General features: G+C 34.0%; 2 protein-coding genes across 6 annotated transcripts; one reads left to right on the top strand and one right to left on the bottom strand.

Annotated features, from left to right (window-relative positions):
- Window positions 1–903: 903 nt before the first annotated feature.
- On the bottom strand, window positions 904–5,968 carry LOC147291466 (putrescine-binding periplasmic protein-like protein). The gene is made up of 7 exons (XM_086236917.1): window positions 5,378–5,968; window positions 4,974–5,128; window positions 4,593–4,841; window positions 3,666–3,800; window positions 3,135–3,317; window positions 1,631–1,792; window positions 904–1,536 (listed from the first exon to the last, which is right to left on the bottom strand). The coding sequence occupies exons 1-7, from the start codon at window positions 5,736–5,738 to the stop codon at window positions 1,120–1,122; spliced, it is 1,662 nt and encodes a 553-aa protein (XP_086093043.1). The 5' UTR covers window positions 5,739–5,968; the 3' UTR covers window positions 904–1,119.
- Window positions 5,969–8,458: 2,490 nt separating this feature from the next.
- LOC147291465 (uncharacterized) lies at window positions 8,459–13,762 on the top strand. Of its 5 annotated transcripts, XM_086237815.1 has the most exons (6): window positions 8,497–9,248; window positions 9,342–9,403; window positions 10,544–11,594; window positions 11,818–11,892; window positions 12,104–12,170; window positions 12,593–13,762. In XM_086237815.1, the coding sequence occupies exons 3-6, from the start codon at window positions 11,407–11,409 to the stop codon at window positions 12,611–12,613; spliced, it is 351 nt and encodes a 116-aa protein (XP_086093941.1). In that variant the 5' UTR covers window positions 8,497–9,248; window positions 9,342–9,403; window positions 10,544–11,406; the 3' UTR covers window positions 12,614–13,762. The 5 variants fall into 5 exon arrangements, 3 of the variants coding, with proteins under 3 accessions (XP_086093941.1, XP_086093942.1, XP_086093943.1); XR_015121310.1 differs by lacking the exons at window positions 10,544–11,594; window positions 11,818–11,892 and having other exon boundaries at window positions 8,459–8,549; XM_086237816.1 differs by lacking the exons at window positions 10,544–11,594; window positions 11,818–11,892 and having other exon boundaries at window positions 8,497–9,187; window positions 13,358–13,762.
- Window positions 13,763–19,551: the final 5,789 nt, after the last annotated feature.

Below are 19,551 nucleotides of genomic sequence, written 5' to 3'. Positions count from 1 at the left end.
TCAATATTTTTTATCAATATAGTAGATAATATGTTAAATAAACATATGGTACAGTTTCATTTAAAATTTCCGTAGTTTGATAGTAATTTCCGTCATTTCTGTCTAATTTATGTCGAAATTTAAAATTTTTCGAAATTTTCGTTGAAATTTCCATCGAAATTTCCTCGAAATCCGAAATTTTATTCCTTGCTCATCTTAGTACTATTCGCACCCACTTAACTGCGGAATTCTGATGAGATCTAGTACATTAATGTTGATATGATCCCAAAAACTCAATTTAGGCAGACCTCTTTAAAATATCATTTGTGAACAGTTTTCAAGGTCCTAAATCTCATTTTACCCCAAATCCTGAGAGTTGCGCCCTTAAAAGTCAATCCATTATTTGTTTTCTGGGAATTAACAACTCATCATTATATCATGCATGTATGAGTCGTATGACATCCAAGATTAATGGGTTTTTTTGACCATAAACAGCACGTGCCACGTGGCAACAATCCACATAAGCCCAAAAATCATCACTAAAGTCCAATTACAGCACCAGTGAAAGTGGCAATGTTATAATGCATTGGACATGCTTATCAGAGAAAGCTGCCATATATATACCAAAGTCTGCTTATGAGTCTTGATGTGTACAAATAGTTTAATCTCACCATCTATTAGATAGACAAATATTGAAATACAATATATTTGCCAGAAATTTTCTTATAAGCATGAAAAAGGTTTCTCATAAATATACATAAGCATGAGAAGGCTGGGCGATTGGATTGCAAAACACCTATTTTATTTAAATTAACATCTTGCAATCCAAGGGCTCAAATTTCACATGCTCATGTATGCTGACTTTTGTCATACTTACAAGAGAATTTCTCATGTTCGGGCTTAGCAAGAAAGTAATACCATATATTCTAGAATCATGCTCATATTTTGGATTAGAATCTCAAGTACAACCTATCTACTAATACATTGATTTTTTACACTGCACTACTCAAGTAGTTCCTTCATAATATTCTCTTAGTATTCTGCCGTTCCAGCAAAGATACCAATGAGTACCGCATTGCATATAAACAAATGAATTAATTCTCATCATAGAACACTCGTGTCCTATGATTCATAATTGTGTTAGCTTTGATGCAGCTTCGGCAAAAAATTGTGAATCAATGATGAGATATAACAGTGCATACTAGCTATCAAACCAAGTTTAGATTTCTGCATACTAGCAATCAACCATTGATAATCTGATAGTGTAGCATCAGTTAATGGCTCCAAAAATTCACTCCTTGCCAAAATCTGAGGTGGAGGTACTCCTGCAATGAGGTTTGTGTCCAGCCTTGGCTTACCCTTGGTGAGGCCTTTCAAACCATCAGCTGGAGCACTATCAAGCAGAGAAGGAGATGCTCCAGGGATTACCTCTTGCTTAAAAGGGAGTGCTCTAGCAGTTTGCAGGCAGAACTCTATCCATTGATGGATGAGCGGAGACGGCCCTCTAACTCGCCCCCCAATTCGATTTGTTTCAAGTCGAGAGACAGCAGGGATTGCCTAGAAACAGAAAATATAAGTCGATATCTAGGAGAAGATACCATATAGAAGACAACATAAATGTCTAAGCGAGATAACATGATGTAGGACGTACCCATAGATCTGCCCATATACTAGCTCCCGATTTGGGAACAATTACTGCAACATCAGACATGCGTTTGGCAACAGGAAGAACATCACTGCTCCACCCTACAGCCACCCACACATCCCCAACCCCAAATGCTTTTAAATAGTGTACACTGTCAAATACACGGACCTACATAAGCCAATGAGCATGTCATAATATAAATTTGAACAGAATAATCAACCTTCTGCATGACTATTCTCTTTCTGATCATATTTGAGACATGTTGATCACATGAATTTTCAGAACTATGCAAGTCACCACTACAAATAGCATTCCCTAAAGTAGAATATTTTGAGGACTATTTCTAAAACTGATGTCCATTCCCCAAATTTCTTGAAAATATATGTAAAAAGCCCTTTGAAACCCAATTGAAAATACTTGGTATATCTACTCATTTTGAACTAAATATCCACTTTGAAATTGATTCCTATTTGGAAATGTCCACTCATTTATGACTGGATAAATAGAAGAAAACAGAGTGATCAGTGGGGTCATTTTTGGAAGATTAACGCCTATCTCCCATATTTCGTAAAAATTCAAGAAAAGAAAAAAAGCTTCAAAAAAAATGAGAGGCTAAAGCAAAAGAATTTGAAATAATGAAAATAACTAACTTGGGTGCAGAGAGCTATCCCCTTATTGTAGCTATCCAATAGGCCAAAAAAAGACAAACTAAAGCAGTTAACTAAATCACATGCTCTCAAACTAATTGAATCGGAAACACAGAGCATACTTATGCAAAGCCATACGTTATTGCATATTATAAAATCCTAAACTCAAAATATTAACAAATGCCTCAACTCAAAAGCTCTAAAGGTAGAACATATCCAGTACTTGAGTTAGAATGCATATCATGCAACTCCACCATTCAAAGAGGCGCAAACTACAAAATTAACATCAACTCAAAGCAACAAACCATATCAAGTTAGAAGTCAGACTAGCCATGACCAAACTCACCAAGAGGCAATATATATAACTATTCTGATGTCCGGACATCCAGAATTTCATAAATTCTGGATTGTCTACCGATCAATCAGCAGTGATTGGCAGCCAGTTTCTAAATTTTTTCCATTTTGATCCCATTCATTACAGTCAACAGGGTTGCTTAACTGCGTTTAGAGCTTAGATTTTAACTCTCGCGTTTTGGGAAACAGTAATTAAAACCTAAAATCTAAGTGATGAATGGGATTTTTTCTATGATGTTGTTAACCGCAGTGCGGATATGCAAGCATTTGAACGCTCAAGCACAGGCATTCAAACCCTCAGAGCAGTTTTTGCGTATCTGCATTGCAGTTAACTGCATTAGAGAATTTTGTATGATATAATTGAGTGGTATCAAGTTAGATCCCATACCATTTTACTCTCCTCACCCACCTGTAACAGCATGTCCAAACACTTATATTCTCAAAGCAATAAAATTTTCCATTGATTTATCAAGTGAGCATCTGTTACAACTCAGATCTTATCTCAATACCTGTTCTGCAAGTAAAGCCAGATTGTGCCTGACAGCATCTCTCCCACCATCAACTTGCAAATGGATGTCTCTTGTGTTGTATGATGCTCCCATATACTTCAAAACCGCACCAATAACCTCTCTAGGAGAATCAACCATTGAAATCCTTCTTGCAAGTTCAGGTCGCCATAAATCCTCCCAGTCCTACAATAGTGGTTTACCAACTCTTAGAATGTTGTATATAAGATATAATTTTCAGAAAATAAAAGATAAAAACCAAAATACGCCTGATGCAAACAAAAACCAGTATGTCACAGTAACATAAGTTTCAGCTTCTTTAAGCAAGTTCCAGCAGGTATTCCTGCCAAACCACTATATTAGCCCTTAAATCAGTTTTCCGATTTCTTTTATAATATTTTCCCCATCTCCATAGCATATCATGTGTATCAATGGAATTGTTATGTTTTGAGAGAAAAGAGCTATCATATCCATATTACAAGCTCTCTCAGTTAAAAGAAGTAACATAATAAAATGGCTTCAGAGACAAGTTACCTCTATAGGAGCCAAGTTATGCTTTTGAAATTTACTTTTTTTGTATGCTATCACCATGCAGCCCCAGCGATACGGAGCAGCCCATATTTTACCATCAGAATCAATTCTCCCCTCAGAGTTCCTGCGTAGATATACCTGAGACTTTTTTAGTAAAAGTAAAACACTGTAAAGGGATTTCAAATGGAACAAAAAGGCATTGCCAGTTCAAAACAGAACACCCAGTGCAAGTCAAAGCTTAAACAAATTATGGAAACTTACAAAATCAAAACTCAAAAATTTCATAGAATTAACTGATCTTGACTAAGAATGGATATATGGAACACTGTTGACTCCACAACAGATACTGATGTGCAATAGGAAAGCAACCACACCACCTAACAGATATTGATTCCGAGGTCTGGCATGCCAGGTGAAACATCTAAGCAGGTTTTCACTCCACATATCATCTACATGTTGATAGTACCCTGCAGTACATGATATGTGGAGGGATAATGTCTCCCGACACTTCATTTAGGAAGCATAATGTCGGTTATGGAAATAGCAACAGGATATATTAGCCTTCTTCTTAAGTAAAATCAGCAAAAGAAGAAATGCAGACCAATACCTGTAGTTCTCAGGGCCTATCCTCTTGGTAATTCATTCAATATATATGAGAAAGCTAATGATATATTCTATCACATGGATATTACTAATACAGTAATCCATTTATTCCTCTGATTTGTAGACACAGAAACATGTGTTGCATTTCAACATGACTTTTTGTATTTGCACAGCACAAAAAAAAAAAAAAAATGAAATGACATGACATGACATGACTAGAAAATGAGCATAGCTAGCATTACTTAATGAGTAAAACAGGGATCCAGCAGAACACACTTTCAAGGAATCAGGAAACAAGAGGATATAAAAGAACAGTTGTATTCTTACTTTCCATTTGTCACTCAATCCTTTAAACCAGTCCTGGTCTTCTACCCCTTGAATGGGCTCAATTATAGCCTTGTTAATGGCATAACTGAGCCAAGAGTCCCCAACACTAACAATGTCAGCTGCCACAACAGATGAAGGCCCAACATTACCTTTGCTAAAGGCCATTGATAGATCAGAAAAGATGCCCTCAAGACTTGCATGGGACTTCAACTGAAGCTTTGATCTCCTTCCTTGAGATTGCATAAAATCCTACAAGTCAGGAAGAAAGTTAAGTTATGAACCACACAATCATCTAAGCTTTACAAAACCAGCTACCCATCAAACCAAAGACCAAATTCCATGTCAAAGGATAAAACACCGAAAACAAAATGCGCCGCAGACCTTGACCCATGAAGGAGGTACAGAGCCACGTAGAGCAGCAACTCTCAAAGGGACAGTCAAAGCATAAGTCTTAGACTTCCATGCTCCGAATGCTGCTTCCATCTTGTTATCTTCTAACTTTTCCAAATTCTCAGAGTTTCCCACTTCACCATCACCTGTGTTCATCAAATGTACAATTACAGTCACGCTAAACAAGCCTTCCTCACCGAACAAAACACTAAAATCAGGGGATATTTTGAGAATTAACCATTTTTTGTTTACATTGAAAACTTTTAGCCTTTTTTTTAGAGTCTTAAAAAATATAACCCTCCACTAGTTCTCGAGCTCTGTGCGACTCGAACGAGTTTCTAAAAAATTTAACTAATTTTTCAAATTTCCCAAAATGAGCTGCTTTGGGAAATTACCTTGAGCTTTGTGCTCCTCAAGCACCGCAGCCCGAGGCTCGCCGACAAGAAGAGGCGGCGGACACTGGGCCGAAGCGCCCCAACAGCAAAACCCAAGCCCAAAAAAGAGGGCGGCAGAGGCGGCAAGCCGAAGGAGAGACTGAGACGCGGTGGAGGTGGGCGGCTCTGGCGGCGGCGGCAAATGTGGATTGAGATTCTGGGCACAAGAGAATACGAGAGTCCGGTGGCGGAAACTTGGTAGGGGTTTGTTGGAGCGATGGCGGCCATGGAAGAGAAGGTTGAGCTTACGGGTTTGGGGACATGAGAGGTCTAAGGGGACCGAGATGTGCGATGGCAGCAATGCAGTAGTAGCAGCATTCATGGAATTGGAATACAAGTAATTGAATTGAAAGAGTGATGGCAGAGACAGAGCACAATTATAATATCATCAAGTAGCAAGCAACTGGAATTTGGAATGGATTATTAGTATCTGAATTTGGGGGTTTATGTTCAAGGATAAGCAACTGGAAATATGTGAGTATTATACGATTAGAATAAAAAACAAGTATAAACAAGAAAAATAGATAATCAAATTCCGATCTAAATAGTTCGGTGCAGGGGAGGAGCTATTCATTGACCAGAAGTGGTCCATGGCCTCCCCAATATTTTTCCCCTTATATTATAATATAAGGTTAATTAATTTTAACTATTAAATTTTAATAATTTTTTAGTTTAAATATTAAAATTAAATATCATTTTAAATTAAGTATTAATTGAAAAGTTAAACAAATTAATAAAGTAAAAAGTATTAAAATTTACATATATTACATCATATGCCACTATAATAAAAAAATAAAAATAATATTACATCACAAATATTACATTAATTTATACTATATTGTATTAAAAAAAAAATCAATCCAGTCACAACTTAGCTGTGACTGTCTTGGTAAATTGAAAGAGACAACTCACACCACTATACTATATATTATTTTGAGTAAAAGTATTATTTTGACATCTATTTATACTATATTGTAGTATAATTTTTTTAAAAAAAATTCAATTAAATCACAACTTAACAGTAACTGTCTCATAACTTAAATGTGACTGTCGTTCAGTCACAACTAAATTTAAAGTTGTGAGTGTCGTATAGTCACAACTAAATGTGAAGTTGAAACTACATTAGCAAATTTTCAAGATAATATAAAAGTCTCAAGGGCAATTTTGTCAAAACCTTATAAATTTTAACTAACACTCATCATATGTGGGCTAAGGATAAAAATGTCAAATAGAAAAGGCTCAAATCAAAGGGGCCAATATATTTGTGACCTAATCTAAAAACTACATTTAAATTTGGTAGTTCAATTAAAAAATTATATGGTCTTCATCTTATACCAAAAAATAATTGAAATTTGATATTTACTTTTAATTTTTGATTTAATATATATGCAACAAAATAATAAATTTGAAGAGAAAGTTTCAATAATAAAGCATTTGGCCTCCCACTCTCCATAAATGATGTTTTGTGATTTGTTTTTGGCTCCCCCAAATTTCAAAATCGGGCTCCGCCCCTTGTTCGGTGTGTTTTGAGGCCGCATGACTGCATCTTTTAATTAGTTAATTAGTTGTCTTCTACTTTATTATAGTTGGTTGTTGTTGATGACTTTCTTCAAGTGGGATTGAAATTTCCTGTTGAAACATAAAAAATGTAATGCATGTACCAATTATTTTTTCTCAACTTATTTAGTAGAAAAAGTTGGGGCATATAGCATCTTTCTTGATATATTATAGCTTCACTACAAATAAATATCAAAGAAAATTAATGTTTGGAATCTTATATGTAGTGAGTTTCTTTACAAGTCAATAATAGTTTGAGGAATTAGATTTACATCCAAAAGCTATACATGATGTTGGGTTAAGCTATATTTTATTCGCTCTTTTTCAATCTAGATCCATTTTTATTGATGTGATGTAATATTACATTTGGTTCATTCCTTTTGTAATAACCTAATTTTGGTTGGTTAAAATAAATAGAAAATTAGGATTAAATACTAAATTCTAATAATTTTTTGGTATAGCATGAAGACCATATAATATTTCAATTGAACTGTCAAATTTAAATATAGTTTTTTAGATTAGGTCACAAATATGTTGGCCCTTTTGATTTGAGCCTTTTCCATTTGAGATATTTCTCCTTTGACCCACATATGATGAGTGTTAGTTAAAATTTATAAGGTTTTGACAAAATTGTCTTTGAGACTTTTATATTATCTTAAAAATTTGCTAATGTAGTCTCAACTTCACATTTAGTTGTAACTGTACGACACTCACAACTTCAAATTTAGTTGTGACTAAACGACAGTCACATCTAAGTTAATTGTGAGACAATTACAGTTAGGTTGTGACTTAATTGAATTTTTTTAGAGAAATTATACTACAATATAGTATAAATAGATGTCAAAACAATACTTTTACTCAAAATAATATATAGTATAGTGGTGTGAATTGTCTTTTTCAATTTACCAAGACAGTCATAATTAAGTTGTGATTGAATTGAATTTTTTTTTAATACAATATAGTATAAATTAATGTAATATTTGTGATGTAATATTATTTTTTTTATTGTAGTGGCATGTGATGTAATATTTGTAAATTTTAATACCTTTTACTTTATTAATTTGTTTGATTTTTCAACTAGTACCTAATTTAAAATGTTATTTAATTTTGGTACCTAAACTAAAAAGTTATAGAAATTTAGTAGTTAAAATCAATGGACCTTAAAATAAAATCATGTTTGATCAGTCAAAGTTAATTACAATATACTTAATTTCATATTTTGTTTATAATTTAATAAAATTTATTTATTTATAGTTACTTAAGAAAAAAAAAAAAACAGTTTTTTTTTTGCTGTGCTCTGTCAACATGGAAGCCACACTCTTAGATATTTTGATTAGTTTGTGGTTGAGGTATAAGCTTAGTGTACTAAGCTTGGTGTAATAAAAGGGAAGACCTTAGTTTGTTGTTAAATCAAGACCGAAACAGAAGAGAAGGAGAGAAGAGAGAGAGAGAGAGAGAAGGAGGAAGAACAGTGAGAAAGAGAGAGAGAGAGAGAGAGAGAGAGAGAGAGAGAGAGAGAGAGAAGTAGAAGGGAAGGAGGAAGAACAGTGAGAAAGAAAGTGAAAGGGAGGTTAAGGTGAGTTTAAAACTTTTGTTGTGCAACTCTCTATTTCTTAGTTTTGAACTTGGTTTTGATTTCTGTTTTGTGAGGTATAATTTTGGAGTTAGAGAAGTTTATAGGATCATACTAATATAGGAAATGAAGGGTACGTAAATGGAGGAGACTTTCGGATGGGGTGTACTTACTAATTTTGGAGTTTATGTTCATTAATGGAGTTTTGATTCTAGCTTGGTTTGAAGTTGGGTGTTTGATTTAGAGGCTTTAAACATGTTTTAGAAGCCCAAAAAACTGATTTGGAGAGTTAGAATCGAAGGAATTTGAAGTTGGTTGAAAATGGGAAAATCTGAAATTTTCTGGAAAAATTCGTAGTTTTCAGTTAGCCAACTTTAAGGTCATATATCTTGAGTTTTAGAACTCCGTTTTAAATGTTCTTTATATGGTTGTAAAGAGGAGATGCATAGCTTTAAAATGAGAATAAGTTTGCTTAATTTGGTGCTGATTTGATGGGTCAAACGTGGATCCAAAGTTTAGGAAAAAGTTGGAAAACTGCAGAAAACAAGGGAAGAAGGTTGAAGATGATGAACAGTGCCACTAGCCACCCCCTCGCACCACTGGCGCGTGGAGGCACATTCGACGGCTCCGATCGCTTCACTGTATTTTTCGATTCCGAGTCCCATGGTGGACTTCATTTTCCGATTCGAGACCCTTAGCTTAGCGAGTGCACCACACACATTTGAATTAGAGAGTGAGCGACTTTTATTTATTATTTAATCATGGTTTTTTTGTTATTTTCTTGTACGTGATTAGGTTTGGAGAACGACCCGGAGACCCGAGGCTATTTCTAGCAGCGAAGAAAGCCTTTATTCAAGGTAGGGGGATCCGGAGAACCTTTGACTGCAAAAATTTGATTTTGTTGAATCTTTGTTGAAAAATGCGATATATGTGCTAATACGTGACAGATATGAATTATTTTAATTGCTTGAGCATGATAGGAATTAGTTATTATTATAAATTATTATTTGTGCATTTATTTGAACATGAAGTATGATTCATTGAAAAATGGAAGTCTTGGTGGTGAGAAGGGATTGAGAGTTAAATTTACATTTCGTAGCGTGCGTAGGGAGTGAAGCCCCTTCAGCTGAGACGGATAAAATGATCTAACCTCCCAAGGCGCATTGGGACCTTCGGCGGAGACTGAAGTTAGGATGTGTGATAATTTATATTTTTGAAGTGATTATTAAGGAAGTGTAGCATAACATTCATGCATTATTATGATTATTATATTATATATATTATCTGCTCCATGTCCATGTTGTATGTTTCATTGAGCTTCAGTATAATTAATTTTAAATTTATATGATAAGGTTAAATGTCCCTACTGAGCCGTTGGTTAGAGCTCACCCCTCTTAGACTTTGCAGGTCTAGCAATTGAAGATCCAAACCCTTCAGAGGAGTAACACGACATAGTCTTTGTAAATAAGTGTGAACAAAGTCTGACGTTTAGTCATACTTTTGGAGGCTCTATAAAATCTAAGACCCTGAGACAAATTGTATGGTGTAAATTAAGTTTGAATATTGTTTTGTTGTATATTGGAAGTAATGAATTTATTTGTATTTATATTATTTTCCTTTAATTGTCACATTCTGATTATAGAAGCTAGTTCTATAATTAGGGTGTGATACACACCAACCCGCCTCTACACGGGTCGATTGGAATTATCAGCCCGACTTGGTTGGGTCGGTTGTCGGGTGCATATCGGGCAGGAAACATAGGTTGGTAATTGATCGGTTGTTGGTAAAAACCGACCCATTCCCACCCATAATGGATTGGCCTCTTTTTTTAGGCGATTCATTCGAAATTTCAATTCAATTATATCTAATATTACTGATTGTTTGAAGAGTGGTAATTTTAATTGGAGTGAAGAAGCTAAGTTTTCAATTGGTGAAAAAAAAGATGATCAAATCCCCAGTATTAGCTCTTCCAGATTTTGATAAACTATTTTCTCTAGATTGTGATGTCTCCCACAAAGGTATCAGTGTTTTGTTGGCCGAGAAGGAAAGCCAATCACATTCTTTAGTGAGAAACTAAGTGAGGCCAAGAAGCGGTACTCAACATATGATGTGGAATTTTATGCTATTGTTCAGGCCTTGTGACATTGGCTACATTACTTGATTCAAAGAGAGTTCATTGTGTTTTCTAATCATGAGGCTTTGAAATACATCAATGGGAGACATAAGCTGAATGCTCGACATCCGAAATGGGTAGCCTATCTGCAAGAATTTACTATTATCGTAAGACATAATGTTGGCAGCCAAAATAGAGTGACCGATGCATTGAGCCAAATGTCTCTTTTGCTGACTTCTATGCAAGCTATGGTGATTTGTTTTGAAGTATTAAAAGAGCAGTATGTCGATGATATTGATTTTGAGAAGGCTTGGGTTGGTTGCCAAGAGGGAACATCATTCAAATTTTTATTGCATGATGGTTATTTATTTTATGGCAGCCGCTTATGCATACCAAGATGCTCATTGCGCGAAGTTATAATATTTGAATTGTATGATGGAGGCCTTAGCGGACATTTTGGTCGTGATAAGACATTGGATTTGGTTGAAGCTAATTTCCATTGGCCTAAAATGTACAAAGATGTGATGAAGCATGTGGGGAGATGCCGGGTTTGTCATGTGGCTAAAAGTAAGTCCCAAAATGCAGGTTTGTACACGCCATTACCGGTCCCTGAAGCGCCTTGGGAGGATATTTTTATGGATTTTGTTTTGGGACTCCCAAAAACCAAACATGGTGTCAATTCCATATTTGTGGTGGTGGACAGGTTTTCTAAAATGGCTCATTTTCTAGCTTGCAACAAAATATTTTATGCAACTCATGTGGCTGACTTGTACTTTAAAGAGGTTGTTAAACTCCATTATGGCATTCCTAAGTCCATTACCTCTGATCGAGACCCCAAGTTCATTAGTCATTTTTGGAGAACAGTATGGCGTAAGATGGGAACTCATCTTCAATTTAGCAGCTCTCATCATCCTCAAACGAATGGCCAAACAGAGGTAGTAAATTGATCTCTTGGAAATCTCTTAAGAAGCTTAGTTGTGAAGGAAAAGCACAATTGAGACTTCACTTTGTCATACGCTGAATTTGCTTACAACAAGTCCAAGAATAGATTAACTGGTAGAAGTTTCTATTGAATTTGCTTAAAACAGTATTTCGCTTCTTACGACGTGAAATTTCTATTGAAATGGGTGACTGGGGTGGGGGTGCATGTATTTGTAGGATGGCAAGCTGGTGCAGGAAGTGTATATACTTGAAACCAAACTTGGAGAAGTTGGGAGCTGATTACTCTTCGAGGTTAGTTTGGCACTTATTGAACAATGTCACATTGAAAGCAAAGGGAGACTTGTGTCATATGTAAATACATGCATGCATACTAGTTAATGTATGTACATGCGTGTGTGTGTAATATATACGTATGTACTGTGATAATGTAGGAGTACTATGCTATAAATCTTTCTGGCTCTACAATGGACAATAAATCTAAATTGAAATTGATTTGCTGTAGATTGCCGTTCTATTGTATTGATGTCAGTTCTGTTCCATACAAGCTTGTCGCTCATGCTGAGGTCACTGTAAGTTTTTCATCGTGCTCAAAATATTGTAATATATACTTATTATTCCTATCTACCTAAACGCTATCAGTATAACTAATACTTTTACCTATGTTAGTCACTGTGTAATCAATTCTCTTATACAATAAAGTGGAGAAGATAATAACAGGCTCGATAGAACATATGCTAATCTAAATTGAGTTTGTATTTTGGAATTGTGAACCTAAACATGTAACTGAGTTACTTTGTGAGGTTTGGCATATACGGTCTGGTGATTGTTTTGTCTATCATTTGATTGATGGAACTGACATTATCCCTGTTAACTTAAGAATTCCTACGATATCAAAACTTATAAAATAATGTCAAATCTTTAGCAGGGAATTTTCAGGGTGGTTAGGTTCAAGAACCTGACCAGTGCCTTTTGCCCTATATAATCTGTGCAGGCTGGGTATGCCACCTCCTAAATGTGCTAAACAAAACCAAGTGCTGATTAAGTGAGTTATCACTCTCAGCAGAGACAAGTTCCAAAAAGAGGATGAAGATGATTACAGATTCTGACATATAGATAATAGTTGTGAAAGTGTGGAGTCAAATGAGTAAGGACTGAAGAGTATGCCAGCATGACTTGTATGGAAGTAGGGTCATGTAAGTTTGAGCTGAAGTGTTTTATTGTTGAACCTTCTACGGGTACTGAATGTATATATTATCGATTGCCAAGTGTACAGCTTCACAGTAATTCAGTAATGACTAACAGTCAAAGTCTACTATGTCATGCACAAGGTTTTTTCATCATTAGTCATGGAAATCGTTGTAACCGATTAGTGAAGTGATCTATATTCTTCATAAGTTTATGGGTTTGATTTAGTTTGTAGTTGCGGACATCATTTAAATGAGTTAATTTGTTTGCATGTGCTCGTGAGAGAGAGAGAGAGAGAGAGAGGTGGGGTGATGTGAAAAGCTATATGACTTTTGAACTTTGTGAACTACGTACCCCAATGCTATCTATGTCAACTTTATAAAGTTAAGTCTTTGTACATGATGTGCTTCCAAAATCTGAAATTCTGCTTGCTTGTGACAATACAACCATGGGAGATTCTTAAACTTGTCTATTCCATTATTTTGCCTGCTTCGACCATATATGTTTGAAGAATGTTGATTAACAGTTATGTTCTTTTCATGCATCTTTACATGGTGGGCTTCCATATCAGGGCAGAAGATGCCAACTATACAGGTAAATTCCATATCGATAAGATATCTCTGAGGAACTTGGGCTATTCCTCCTCCCCTTTTTAATTCCTTGGGCTCTACTAATGAGGATGATTTGTAACAGTTGGGAAAGATGGCAAGAAACAAGCTGAGGTAATCGGTGGTCACAAATCATATTTAGTCATGAATGAAGTTTGTGAAATGATTGAAAACGAAGATGTGCCGTGCGGTTTAGTGATGGGCAATCTTATATTCTTTTTTCCCTTCTATTCATAGCTTTATTAACCTGAAAATTGAATTTCTAATATTTTCTTTCATAAATATAAATGTACCATATTTAGGAAGAAAATAGATTGAAAATTGGTTCTTTTGTTTCCTCAAGTCCTTGCTTTTTGCAGGTATTATATGATTTTGCAATGAGAGGTGTCCTTGGTTTAGTGCATAATCATGACTTTGTCCCCTTAATATGTGTGTTGGAACCAAGGAATAAAATTTCGGGTTTCGAAGATTTTTAAATTTCGACAGAAATTAAACGAAAACGCCAGAAATTGCTATCAAAATACGAAAATTTTGAATGAAAACTTTACCATATGTTTATTTAACATATTATCTACTGCATTGATAAAAAACATTGAAGAAATTAAATTATATAGTAAGATTCATGTGATATAAGATGAATATAATATATGCTGAAGGTAAATACTGTTAAATAAAATTAGTATAATGAATAAATGAAATTAGTATACTGTTAAATGGCCAAATGAAACCCAAATCATTTTTTTTTCTTTCCAATTGCCCAAAAGCCCCAAATCCCAATCAAAAGAAAACCTTTTATTTGTTTTTTCTTTTTTGTTTTCTTTTTTGTTTTCTTTTTTTTTTCTTTTCCCGTGACTCTCTTTTTCTCCTTTTCTTTCCTTCCTCTCCTTTCTTTTCATTTATTCTTCTCCTTCTTCGCCGCCTGTGATTTTCTCTCTCTCTCTCTCTCTCTCTACATCTCCATCACCAGCCCACCTTCACCCTCACCCTCACCCTCTTCTCTTTCTCCCTCATCTCCCCCTGCCGCAGAAACCCACCAAAAACCAATTTCTTCAAGCCCCTCATCTCTTTCTCCTTCGCCGCCCTCTCTTTCTCCCTCGATCTCACCTGCCGAAATTTCGAGGATTTTGATAATTTCGGCGAAATTATCACGAAAAATTGGCGATTATACGTTTCGATTTAGACCCCCCCTAAAATCGAAATTTGAACCCTTGGTTGGAACCAAGCTTTTGCCTAGGTAGTTTACTTGCATCAGCATTGCAAAACATAATGCATTTGGTGTAGCTGTGACATGCATGTGGACTTTTTTGTAATTAATTGATTTTTTAAAGCTTAATGAAACTTAAGAAAAATATTTAGAAAAAAATGTATAAATACAAATAAAAGGTGTGTCCTTTGTCAAACAAATGAGTAAAAAAACATTTTTAGTATAATGTCTATTGCTCTAACGTTAAAATTTACCAAACACTAAGAAAATGTTTTTAAAACACAGTACTTTTTAGAATACAGTTTAGCAAATGTTCGGCCACTTTATTGTATAGCTTATTTGTCACACCCCAATCCTGAATAAAATCTAATATCTAGGAGTGAAGCGTGACTTACGTCCTAATCGCAAATTAATAAAAAATTTTTCTACAATTAAGACGTGAGAAGAAAATAAAATAAAATAATATAAAATAATTGAAGAGATTAAGTAAAGTGAAAATGAAAAATAGACTTTTTTTAGCAAACTACTATTCCAAGAGTACCATACTAGATGTTCATCTTCTTATATATTACAATGTATTGATAAACAAACAAAACATAGTACTCCAGCAATTCTCTAAATTTCCCTTGGGTATTCCACATCATTGGTCATATTTTCGTCACCTGCATGATTTATTAGGGTGTGAGCTTTTAAGGCTCAGTAGGGTATAGTGATCTCTCATGGCCAGTTATCACATTTAATCAATGTCTCAGTAAAAGAAAATAAATACAGATAATGATTTCAATTATATGCAATGAGAATGTGTGTACTCACTCCTTAACCATTCCCGTTGACACATACCCAAGACAAACAGGCCTACACGTCCCATACCGTGCATCCTTCCACTGTGGCCCCGAATGTCCCAAGTATGAGCCAACACCCGTCCGTCCCTTAAAGCCAAATATTTTGAATATAATTAATTCCACTTTTTCTTCAATAATTCTTCCACAAATCATGAGATCACCAGGTACATCTCCCTTTCTCCATGGTATCTCTAATAAATCACGAGACCACCAAGTTCATCTCCCTCTCTTCTTGGTGTCTCAATTACTCATTTTCTTAACCTTGTTCACAATCACACTTTTCTTATGCACTTAAGATTATGCATGTAAAGATAAACATTAATGCATGTATAGAGAAATTAAATAGTACCTGCATAATAATTTAACCTTACGCAATTTGAGTGTATCACAGACTTAAGAATTTCACAGTGCACACACAAGATTAATAATAAAAGCTTATTCACAAATATAATGCACTTGATACATTTAATGAAGAAATAACATCACAAGTAATAAAGATAAATGATCACAAGAAAATAAATCATACAACATGACACAAGGATTAATTGTAATATAGTCCAATCATTGGGGAAATAGAGACCCTACCTTAATTTCTTGAGCACGAGTTCCTTCTTGGTTAGTTCCTATGTGTTCGGGTTTAAAAAGTTTAAAAATATAGTTTAGATATAACTTGATTAAATTTAAATTTATTTCACTCTCTTTTTAAGGAGAGTGTAACTCACACTCTAACTTAGAGGTGTCGGATTGACGCGAAACTTGTACCATTGGACTCGTATCGAAAAATAGAGTTAGGAGGGTGAAAAATTGGGCGAAAACGGCGTCGGAAACAGCCGCACGCGCCATCACGCGCCGGCGGTGCGAGTGGGGTGGCTGGCCAGTCACTGTTCATCGTCTTATTTATACAGTCCATGTTTTCCAGATTTTTTCAGTTTTTTTATCTCATTTTTTACTCGACTTTTGACCTATCAAACCTTCACCAAATTGAGCAAACTTATACTTGTTTTAAAGCTTTGCATCACCTCTTTACAACCATATAAAGAACATGAAAAACGGACGGTTAAAACTCAAGTTATAAGGCTCAAAATGAGGCCATACGAACATGTGAATTTTCTGGAAAAATTTCCAGATTTTTCATATTTCTTTGTTTTTTATTTTCCTTCAATTCCAAACCGCAAAACATGTTTCTAAGGCTATAATAAGGCTATCTACAACCTAATTTTTAGTTTTACAACATAAAAGAAAGGTGTGTAAATAAAATTATAAAACAACAAGTTTTAGAAAAAAAATTTGTTAAGGACACCCATGTTTCCATGGGTTCCTTAACAGTAGTGCTAGACATCCCACATTTATATACCATAATTTTATACCACCTTATGTGACAACTTACATGGCATTCATGCATTGGACACTAAAAAATAAAAACAAAAATTCAAAAAGAAAAAGAAAAACTTTGTCTAATAAAATAATGACACGTAAGATGATATAAAAATATGGTATAAGAATGTGGTAAATATAGCATTATTCGTTCCTTAAACTCACCTTTCTTTATACCCCCCTTGAGTTCTATAGAGGCTAAAAGCTGTGAGTTCCTACAGTAAAGAAAAACCATAGATGACAAAAGAGGTTAGTTTATGGAAAGTTTAAAGAAAACTTCTAAGATGAAATTTCAATTTCTAACCTTACTAGAGTTTCCAACCTCTCTTTCTCTTCTTCTTCTTTCTTTCTTATTTTCTTCCTTTGGGTTTCGGTTATGTCTAGGCAATCTAGTCTAGCTGCTGGACTTTTTTTTTTTTTTTTCTTCTTTCTCTTTCTTCTTCTCTTTTCTTTTTCTCTCGGCTTTCTTCTTTGGTCTCCTCTGTTCAGTTTTCTTTTTTGCTGCTCAAGACTATTCTTAAGCATACCTTATAGTCTAATTGGCATGCATTTTCAGTTAAGAAGGGATGTATCTAATGATTATTTAGATAAGGACTTATCTCCTAAAGAAATCATCACCCTTGATCAAGGCTTAGGTGTTCTAGTTTTGAGAAAGCTGATGGCGTTGGTTATTATCTCTTCTTCCTCTTTTTTTTTTTTTAATTTTTTTTTTTTTTTAAGTTGGGCTTTGTATGTTGTAGAAAATTGGAGCTAAATCCAAACATTAGAAATGTAGCCCAAAGTTTATTTATCTATTTATTATTATATTTTTTATTATTATTATTTATTTTATATATATATATATTTTTAGGACATTACATTATTGTTCTCACAACACAATTGAAAGTGATTATTGTCATAGCACAGCAATATCAAACTAGGCTTAAATGTAAAGAGGCACCAGTGTGGATATGCTTAGATATCCTTGATTTTGAAAAATATTGAATGCTCCATACTTGATATTTGTTAAATTGTGGCTTATAAATATTTTTTGTGGTTTAAAAATAAATAGATTAAAAGTTTGCGTTTATGACTTAAAAATGTTGTATGTTTGTGGGTTGTTAATAAAGAACTCTTTTCCTTTACAATACAGGGTAAAATTGGAATAATTTAGGAAGGAAAAAAAACAAAACTTGTGGTTGTGGGGGTGTTAAAAGCAAACAATGGGGGTCTTTCTAGAATTTTCCAAAGATAAATTAATCCCTAATATAAATAAAGGCTAAAGGGGTTGCTGCTAGGGGTGGGCATATTAACCGCGGACCGCCAAAACCGGCCGAACCGCACCGCAAAAAAACCGCAAAAAACCGCGTTGACCAAAAAAAGTCAACACCGCCAAAAAAACCGAACCGCACCGCTTCTCTCCGGTTCCGGTTCTACACCTTATTTAACCGCACCGAACCGAACCGCACCGCATATTTGCAAAAAATATATATTTTTATATTTTTATACACATATTGTCATATACACCATTTTATATATTTTTTATATATATTTATACCATTTTTATATACTTTTTATACACTTTTTGTACACATTTTTATACACTTTAGACCCTAAACCCTAATAAAATATTAAAATTAATATTAACCTAGCTATATTTTAAGGGTTTAAACCCTAAAATATATTTTATATAACCCTATAACCTATTTTCTAGATATATAATATAATAATAAATTAATAATGTTTTAGTATATAATTTTAGTTATACCCATTACCCTATATAATAAAATTAGTATATTCTTTATATTCTATATAAAAAAAATTAGTATATTATTTATAGTTTATACTCTATATACTAAAATTTTTAATTGTTTATAGTTCTAGGGTATAATATATAGTTATATACTATATAAGTGTATATAGGGTATATGCCATATAAGGTAATAAGGTATAGGATTTAAAATTTATGGTATAAGGTTTAGAATATTAGGGTTTATAGTATAAGGATTTAAAACTTATGATATAGGGTTTGGTTGCAACTCATCTCTCATTCTCTAAACCCTAAACCATAAAGTTTAAAATTTTATATATTCTATATACTCTATATAGTCTAGTTACATAAACTAGTTTGCCCAACCAAACCCCAAAGTCCCAAAGCCCAAAACAAATCCAATTGCTCAAACCCCAAAACATATATTTTATATAAACTATAAAACATTCAAAAATTTTAAACATATGTAAATGTAATAAAAAGACCAAACCCCAAACGAAATCCCAATATGGCTAAACCCAAAAAAATATGTTTTATATAAATTATAAAACATAAAAAAATTTAAAACATATGTAAATGTAATAAAAAGACCAAACCCCAAACGAAACCCCAATATGGCCAAACCCAAAAAATATGTTTTATATAAATTATAAAACATTAAAACAATAAAACATATATAAATATAATAAAAAGACCAAACCCCAAACAAAACCCCAATCTTACCAAACCCCAAAACATTAAAGCATATGTAAATGTAATAAAAAGATGAAACCCCAATCTTGCCAAACCCCAAAACATATGTTTTATAATTTTTATAAAACATTAAAACATATGTAAATGTAATAAAAAGACGAAACCCCAATCTTGCCAAACCCCAAAATATATGTTTTATAATTTTTATAAATCATTAAAACATATGTAAATGTAATAAACAGACGAAACCCCAAACGAAACCCCAATCTAAACCCCAAACGAAACCCCAATCTA

The sequence above is a fragment of the Dryas octopetala genome, chromosome 3 (assembly GCF_963921425.1).
Source record: "Dryas octopetala chromosome 3, drDryOcto1.1, whole genome shotgun sequence".
Taxonomy (NCBI): domain Eukaryota; kingdom Viridiplantae; phylum Streptophyta; class Magnoliopsida; order Rosales; family Rosaceae; genus Dryas; species Dryas octopetala.
Note: the sequence above shows the minus strand (reverse complement) of the source record. Positions and strands in the feature narration are given on the sequence as shown.

Coding starts and splice junctions, on each gene's coding strand:
- LOC147291466 (XM_086236917.1), bottom strand. CDS start 5,738: ATGAATGCTGCTACTACTGCATTGCTGCCATCGCACATCTCGGTCCCC. Junction 3,801..4,592: donor GATTGAGTGACAAATGGAAA/GTAAGAATACAA, acceptor AAAAAGTCTCAG/GTATATCTACGCAGGAACTC. Junction 1,793..3,134: donor TGGCTTTACTTGCAGAACAG/GTATTGAGATAA, acceptor TGGCTTATGTAG/GTCCGTGTATTTGACAGTGT.
- LOC147291465 (XM_086237815.1), top strand. CDS start 11,407: ATGCAACTCATGTGGCTGACTTGTACTTTAAAGAGGTTGTTAAACTCC. Junction 11,595..11,817: donor AAACGAATGGCCAAACAGAG/GTAGTAAATTGA, acceptor ATGTATTTGTAG/GATGGCAAGCTGGTGCAGGA. Junction 11,893..12,103: donor GGAGCTGATTACTCTTCGAG/GTTAGTTTGGCA, acceptor GATTTGCTGTAG/ATTGCCGTTCTATTGTATTG.